The sequence below is a fragment of the Dermacentor silvarum genome, chromosome 10 (assembly GCF_013339745.2).
Source record: "Dermacentor silvarum isolate Dsil-2018 chromosome 10, BIME_Dsil_1.4, whole genome shotgun sequence".
NCBI lineage: Eukaryota > Metazoa > Arthropoda > Arachnida > Ixodida > Ixodidae > Dermacentor > Dermacentor silvarum.
This window is the reverse complement of record NC_051163.1, coordinates 85264324-85273125: the sequence shown is the minus strand read 5'-3', so window position 1 is coordinate 85273125 and position 8802 is coordinate 85264324. Positions and strand designations below refer to the sequence as shown.

General features: G+C 43.7%; 1 protein-coding gene across 1 annotated transcript; it reads left to right on the top strand.

Annotated features, from left to right (window-relative positions):
- The first annotated feature begins 1166 nt into the window (after nt 1-1166).
- On the top strand, nt 1167-6298 carry LOC125941057 (uncharacterized). The gene is made up of 6 exons (XM_049657977.1): nt 1167-1575; nt 2131-2529; nt 3258-3518; nt 4778-5038; nt 6112-6195; nt 6252-6298. Exons 1-6 carry the CDS (start codon nt 1167-1169, stop codon nt 6296-6298), a joined length of 1461 nt encoding a protein of 486 aa, XP_049513934.1.
- The last annotated feature ends 2504 nt before the right edge of the window (nt 6299-8802 follow it).

Genomic DNA, 8802 nt, shown 5'->3' with positions numbered 1-8802 from the left:
GGCAACGGCATACAAATAATTATCTCGCTCGGTCGCTCGATCGCTATGCTCCTACAACAGCCCTCACAAGGAGTAATGACATCTGCGTTAAAAGGAAGCTGGTACACTGCCTTGTCTGTTTCCCTTCACCTGTGTCCGTGTATATCTTTTTCTGTGGTGGACCTCTGAGAAATCGAACCGAAACTGGCTGTAACGTTGAAAAGTTGCAGTAATAAATTATTTGTGGTGTTTTTCATGTCCTGCAGTTTTTGTTCTATAATTCAAGGGTCAATTCACTCAACGTAAGGACGTGGTCATTCAGAAATATGATGTAAGTTACTCCGTTAAGTTTGGGTATTGTTGACGAGTTTCATTATCATACCTGTAATAACGTTGAACTGGTGCGTGCACGTCCATGTGAACGGGCGTTGGCAAAGAGGTTTCATATGCTTGGTAGCTAAAACCAACGTTTATAGATGCTAGCTTCCATGAACGTTGGCTATAGAACAGCATCGGCAGCATCGGGCTGCTGTACGTGCTGGCAGACCAATCAAGGTACGCGATCGAACACTTCTTTAGAATCGGCCCGAAACGAGTCCCGACAGGGACCTCCAGCGCGTAGTACGCAGCATGAGAGGCATTCGTTGAAATGAACTGTCACTTCAACTGTAATTTCATAAGTTCATTTGTGCGCTGGCAGCGAGAATGCGCGCTGTCTACGTCATCTTTCAACTTCGTGCTTAGGCAGCAAGTAAATTCAGCTGCTTTGTCGTATTCACATGTTTAAAATTTATGTGTGCAAGGTTACTTGGACTTTGTCACTCTTCTGCATTCGATGTACGAACACCGGGCCTCACCTAGCAGACGACACGGAACTTGCAATTGCAGTCCTAAACTTGATTAAAATTTTATTTGTGAATAATGTGTGTGTACGTTTATACAGACTGATACATATTTTAAAGTAAGATAAGTAGCTTTGCCATAAATTACATGCATGCACTAAAAATAAACACTTGCTAGCGCCACTGTTGCTTTCTTACATAATCAAGTAGTCGCAGCAGTTCTGCAGGAACACTTTTGTTCTTGAGCTGTCGGTTTGCGTGCCTCATTTGTTGGTGTGATTGTGGTACCTGCATGGCAAGCTGATTTCGGCGACGCGCGGAAATCAGTGTAGCAAGCGTTGCACGATGAGCCAGGAGAAAGAGCGGAAGCGCCGTAAACTCTATTTAGTCGATTCGGACGCGCCCTTTGTTGTTCCAAGCTCCACGCTATGGTACAACAAGCAGCGGCCCATCACGCCGAGCACCTCGGCGGCACAGCCTTTGACTGACGCCCTACCCGACGACGCTGCAGACACCGCAGATACTGCCAACTGCGATGAAAATCGCCAGCGAGGGATCGGCGTAGCTGCTTCCAACGCTGATACTGACGACAGTGCCCTGGCATACTTAAGCGACGCACAGCCGCCAAGAACCACAAGTGAAGCTGGCATCACCAGTGACGACTTATTCGACGATGAGCAGACGGAATTTGTGGATGCCGTGAGCGAGAGTGGCTGCAGCGGTGAAGACAGTGACCATACCGACGAAGAACGAAGTGACCCCGCCAATGGGCCTGTGCCACAGTTCCATGACACTGAGCTGCTAGCTCAATGTGTCCGCCACTTCGGAAACAAAACACTGCCTTCTTCATCAACAACCCTGGCTGAGGCTGTTGTGTTGATTATGGCGTTTGTTGTGGCGCATGGGCTCACTTGGTCGGCGGTTGATGATTTGTTAAAGTTGGTTGACGCTTTGTTTGGGCATCGGCCATCTGGTCTCCCACGCTCAAAATACCTGTTTCGAAAGCTTTGGGCTCCCAAATGTGAACAGATAGCCCAGAGACATTACTATTGCGAATTGTGTATGTCGCTTCTTGAGATGAGTGAGAACAAGAGGAGTCTCCACTGCACTATATGCCAGCTATCATACGATGTGAGTGAGGTGAAGAAGAAAGGGTGCTTCTTTGCTATTATGGACATAAAAGAACAGCTTCAACACATAATAGCAAGAGTCAAGGAGCTCCTTTTCAGCAGTCTATCAATGCTACGAGACGAACAAAGTTCAGGAAATGTAGTGACAACAGACATTGCAAATGGGGCAATTTGTAAAGGACTCCGCCAAATGGGTCTTATGAAATGGAGTGACTTAACATTAACTGTGAATACAGATGGGAGCCCATTGTACAAGTCCTCCAATGCCTCCATTTGGCCCATTCAATTGTCGATCAACGAGCTTCCGCAGCCCCATCGAAATGCAAATACCTTCCTCGCCGGCTTGTGGTTTGGGCGGAAACACCCTGATATGGCTCTTTTTATTGGGAAGTTTGTGAAAGCCTTACAGATGGTTGGGGAGATTGTGTGGCAGCATGGTGCTGTGGACCTGATCTCCAGAGTATACCTAGCTTGTGTCTGCGTTGATGCCCCTGCCAGAGCAGCTGTTGGAAACCAGACACAGTTCAATGGCTGCTTTGGTTGCCCATGGTGCCTAGCATGTGGAACACTGCAAGAAGGTAAGTTCGTTGCAGTAATATTTATTGTTAGATGACATTTCATACTTGTTATTATGGTACTGTGTTAGCCTTGCACTGTATGCTGAAATATTGGCAGACATATCACAATTTGGTAATTTGTCCGATTACTTTCAGAATGTATACATAGAAAAATTTTGACAATACTGAGAGCATTGGTGAAAATTTCTTGGATTAAAGCCGCACAAAAAAAGGCAAGGATGGTAAAAATGAATGTGACAAGTGCCGAACTGTATTAAAAACACATTACATATTTGCAGAATTCAGGGGTGTAAGGGTTCGAAGACTTAGTGTGAATCATAAGTTACGCCTACCTGCATGGGAAGGTGGCAACAAAATAAATTTTAGCTGATTTAGTTCTTTTTTGTTTGTGATACCATGAACATAGTTCATTGTTTGTTTTACTTGAAGTATGTGGTAGGGTTTTTGGCCCTTGAAAATAGTGACCATGAAATATTACGCATCATTTCCTGTATGGTTAGTGTTGAGGATCATTACATAAGCATCATGCATTGTTTGTTTGGATCTGTAGAAGCACTCTTGTTAGTAAAGTTCTTTTCTAGGCAAATTTACCACTGAACTTGTAAACTTGACTCAAAAGTAGCTGCATGCTCAGGAGGAAGCCTGTAAGTGTGCTTTTTAGTCTGTAGATAGATTATAACAGCACCATTAAAAGTGTGATCTAACTCTAGTGTCTATCTGCATTTCAGGACGTCGTCTCTACATCAACTCGGAGCCGCCTGCACCAGAGAGGACAGCAGCAGGCATACGCAGGGACATGAAACTTGCCATGGAGCTGCAGACTCCAGTCAATGGACTGAAAGGGCCATCAGCTTTCTGGCCTTTGCAGTACCTGGACCTTGTCGAGTGCTACACTGTGGAGTACATGCATTGTGTGTTACTTGGGGTGACCAGGCAGTTCACGGAGTATTGGTTCGATTCCTCTCACTGCCATGAAAAGTTCTACATAGGTCAGTATTTTGTTGTTTTGGCAGTTTCTTGATCTTGCAACTAATGTGCATGTGAAGCTTATTTGCTGTGCATATTGATTGAGTGGGCTGTTTCGATTTCTCACTTCTGGCTATTATCAGACTGCCAGAGCATCAACTAGCCCAAGAAACTACTTTGTAACGAACCAGACATGCATTTTTCCTGGATTGTTGTGCACACTCAATTCAGGAGCACATGTGTTTTACAGCGTAAGCTGTTATGGGCTCATTCCAACAGGTGCTTTCGGTGGCTATAGTGTTTTTTATAAAAGTAAGCAAAAGTGAGCTTAGCTGACTTTTATTTACTTCTATCTTTACCTTCTAAAGCCAATTTTGCTTTGCACGATGGTTTCATACAAGAAACAGCAAAAATATCGCTTTGCGTGAACCGCATACAACGCACTCAAACATGCTGCGTTGTCTTGCAGGTTATTCATTCTTGTTTCACCCATTGCTCTGCTTTTTAGCCTAGATTTTTTAGCGGTTCACAGACTGTGTTGAGTGCATTCGAGCGCCAACTACAGCCCCAGCTTTTTCAGCTTGTGTACCAGAGTCACCACGAGCGTTAACTTTCTGAAATCGAAGCTTAAGCAGCTTGTCACAATTATTTACACATATATAAAGGTATCCTGTGGCCAGCCTGCTTTTCCAGTTTTGTAAAATTATGGTCATTTCCTTAACCATTAAAGCTGGCGGTCAGCGTTATCCTTGAGAAAAGACCTGGAGCAATCAATTTTGAATGTAGGACCATTTTCATGAGATTTCACGTAGTACCGGATATGTCTGACAGCGTATGTAGTGTTGTGCAAAAATAAATGGTGGGACTGCACGCAACCTGTGTTGATCATACAGAACATTGCAGAAGTGATGTATTCTCTAGTGCAACCATTTAATAATATCACTTGAGCTCTTTGGCAATAATAATGAGATATCTTCAAGTGGGTAGTGCATGAATGACCAAACTGCTGATCACACTGGCCGCTGCTATTCAAGCAGCGGGTTTACATTTTTACTGGCCAGTTGTACTAGCATTTGATTTTACAACCGTTCGGGCATCTTCAGGTTGTCTTGGGATCCCAATTTTTGTGACAGTGATGCTTATTCCTATCAGGGCCAGAACTAGCTAGCTGCTGCCTGGCTGCCAGTGGGCTGTCCAAACCTAAAATTGAAGAGGGCCACTGGCTTACAGACATTCATTCCAGAAATGTACATGATGTGAACTGTATGAAATGGTCTTGCAGGACGACCAAGCACCCTGAATTTCCTGAACCGGCGCCTGAAGGGCATTCAACCGCCACATCATATTACACGCCTGCCTCGCTCAATCCAGGAAAGGCACTTTTGGAAGGCCCATGAGTGGCGAAATTGGCTTCTGTACTACTGCCTACCGTGCTGCCAAAATACTCTGCTATCACCCTACATGAAGCACTTCGCAATTCTTTCCGAGGCCATTTTTCTGCTCCTTCAAGAGCAACTCTCACCTCCGGCCATTGCCCAAGCAGGTGAGGAGAAATCTTGTGTATCCTAATCAAGCAGTTTTCACACATGCATTTTGTACTCATAGGGTTATTTGAAAAACTGTACATTGATTGTACAAAAAAAATAACAACATGCATTTTTGTATTCAAGGAGCTGTGACATAGTTGTCCTATATTATCACTTTATCATTGAAACTGAGAGTAAAGGGCCCATAATGGACATGCACCCAAAAAATTCGTCTTTTAAGCGTGCAATCTAATAGAAATTTCACCTTAAAGTGACAGCCCCTGAACATCTCCCACTGACAGTGACTGCCATTTTGATATCTACTGTGTGACATCAGGAAATGTGGAGGAGGAAGAAGTGGTTTTGAACAGAGGGAGACCACAGTAACTGTCTTGCCCATTGGGCGACACCTCAGCAGCATTTTAGAGGAAGGGAATGAGGAAGGAAAGAGAAGCACAGTAGAGAGAGGAGTAAAGCAAGGGCGGCGCATGCATGGCCAGCTCGGCAGCGACAACATCCAGATGGGAATACTTGGTTTGTAATTAAGGTGGTTCTGTGAATCATAGGGGGTGCATGCTGCTGTGCTGTATTCTTTGAAACAGTGTGATACCACAATGGATGCATTGCTGTGCATGCTCTGGTACCTAACAGCACCGCTGGCTGTGATGGCTCCTGGAGTTCGGCCTCTTATGCACTGAACTCCACATCTGTTGCAGCACTGTTGCAAATATATGCTGAGCACAACAGAACATGTATCAAATTTGTTTTTGTTTTCATATTTTTCTGGACTTTTAAGTGTTGCAGAGCCTTAGAACTAATAATTTGCCTGGCTGCTTTTGAAACATGACAGAAATGCAGGTCAATGAAGGGCATGGGGGCTGTTGTCACTTAGTACATAATGATCATAATGCATACATAGGTCCATTTTCATAAACAGTACTTTTTCATAAGTAGTTGTGTATAGTATTGAATTTAAACATGGGATGTCTTTTTATTTGAGATAACCTTCTTCGACGTTTCGTCAACCGAGCTGCGGCATTGTACAGTGATAGGTGCATGACATTCAACGTGCATCAACTCCTGCACTTAGCACGGGCTGCCCGCAACTTTGGCCCACTGTGGGCTCATTCAGCATTTGGGTTTGAGAGTGGCAATGGCCAGTTTGTCAAGTTAGGTACAGCAGCAAATGGTGTGCCTGAACAAATCCTGGAGCGTGTGATTCTCTCCCAGGAGTTGAAGCTGTTGCTTTGTTCAACAGCAATACCGTTGACAACTAAGCAGTTGTGCCATGATTTCCTGCACTATCCAAATGCAGAAAAGGCTCAGCACATACAAGGTGCTTGCATGTTTGGTGCACCCAAGGATGTGCCTGTGGTGTTGCCTGCAGAAAGAGATTGTCCGAAGATAGCCCTGAACCATGTACCTCATGTACTTGAACATTTTCGATTTTTGTATCGGGGAACGATATTTCATAGCAGGGAATACAAAAGAAGCAGCAAAAGTGATAGCAGCATTTTCGAGTCAGATGGTGGCGAGTTTTTTATTGTTAAAAGAATTTTCGAAGTTGTTGATGACAGATTTCCAAGCAATGGCGAAGTTCATTTGCTTTGCCGAAAAGTTGTTTGTGAGGAACCTGAAGTCGGTATGCCAAGTCACATAATGCCATGCTTTTTTTTCTTTCCAGTACCCGCTCGTAGCTCTCAAACTCAGCAGTGTTTCAAAGCCCTGTATTTTGATATCATTTAGTGATGACGAGAAATTTGTGTGTAAAGTCCCCAACCTCATTGAACGGGACTAATTCACATGTTTTCGTGATGGTACATTAGGTCTTTACGAAAAGGCACCTTGTTAGCATTTTATACAATTTTTTTTACTAATAGATGTATATTATGCATTTGATTGCCATTCTTAAGGTACTAGATTTGTGAACTGTAATGCACTCGGCACTGCAACGACTTCTGTGCATACTGTGAACTGTGTGTGTGTGCTAGCTGTGTTATGTCCAAAGCAAGCAACAGCAAGCCCAGAAACATGTCCTAGCAAACTCAACGTCAAGGTTTTTCTTGAGCGACTTGAAAAGCTTTTCTTTATAGCAGCACTGTCCAACTTTCCTCATATAGAATCCAAGGTGTAAAACTGCACCTGTATGTGCAGCCTTGCTGTTTCCAACTTCGCCATTGCGTTTGGTAGAAATCCATACTGCTCTATGCTGTAAAGCCTCCTGGAAAGGGTATCACTGGTCACACTTTCTTGAAGTGCTTTCGCGACAGCATTTGTCAGCTTCATCTTTTTTTTCGCAGGCTTTCTGCCTCGTACATTGCTGCTTGTAAGAACGTGCCCAGTGCGTTACCACAGGCTCAGGAGGCAAGAGAAGGTTTGCTGTAGAGACAGATATTGTAGCAAAGATATTGCTTCACTGAAGCAAACACATTTACGGTTGGGTGCATATTGTGAACCTTCTCAAATGCAAAGAAGAGTGTGAGGAATGCAAGTGAAATGCTTGAAATTTCAAAACATGCATTTGAGATTTTGGAATGCAGCTTTTATATATGAAACTTGGTTGTTATGGCAATCGTTCTTTCGTACGGGCAGCTGGTTTCTTCCACAAAGCTAACACAGAGGACTGAAGGTTGGGAACAGCATCTATCGAGTGGATACACCAAGCATGGTGGTCACAAAGTGGTGGCAGGGATAAATTGTTTCATCCATTTGAAAATGCATGGCTGAGACACCTGCATGTGCGCGAATGTGGTCAACGTTTTTCTTGTAAATTACTTCAAGTCGTGTCAGGACAGTTTTGTCGAAACCACTTAAAGGTGACCTTCTTAATGGCTGATTAACCAAGCTTGGTAAATGGAATATTTGCAGACACAAGGGCCTTCACAAGATCATTGTTGAATTCGCACTGGCGATGTTCTGTCTTTGGAAAAGCATCTTGAAGGTCTTCCCTTCTTCCTGAATTTGCTGCTTCTGTATTTTTGCTTTTATCAAGTTACATAGCCTCATACTCCTGAATATTGTTTCTACCATACCATTCCTTGTTGAGGTGATTTATATGCTTCAAGCAATAACCGCACCTCACCGAGAGTCTGTTGTTTGTTCCAATGCCTTCGTCCTTTCATTCCTTCAAATGCCATTTTAGAGATGTCATCGCTGGTTTTGCCCATGCAGATGCAAACTGCTTCTCACTAGCCATGCCATGAATGAAAGAACATGAGGTGTGAGTGAAACAAATAATACAGTATCAGGCGAATAACCATAATGTGACGAATAAGTGGTTGCTAGCTACTTGAGGTGACTTCGCCCTCTGCTTGCGAGCGCCACGGACCGCGCACGACAGCAGAACTTGGCCGAGATGTTCACAACAGCGTATGGTACCCCTGCTCGATGTTATTTCTCCAAGCAGGAGGGATGGTTCAGGGCCCCTTTAAACAGTGTTTTAACAAGTGCACCTAATAGTCTGATTAACCCCTTAACCGTTTTATTATTTTGACAATTTCTATGCCTAAACTGCTTATTTAAAAAAAATTTGATTTTGAATACTTTCCTTCTAATATTTGACTTTATAATTGCTCATGATAAAGGAGGCCAGTTATCTGCTGGTATTTAATAAAAAAACAGCAGAAGCTCAGTTCGGGAAGCTTTATCAAGTTGTCAGGCAATGTTATATTGAATGCCCTACCATGCATTCGTGAGGACACTTCATGGGGATGTCATTCATGTCGATGCGCCATTAATGACGTGCACTGGCAATAGTGTCTTCTGGGTAGTCTTCCTCAGC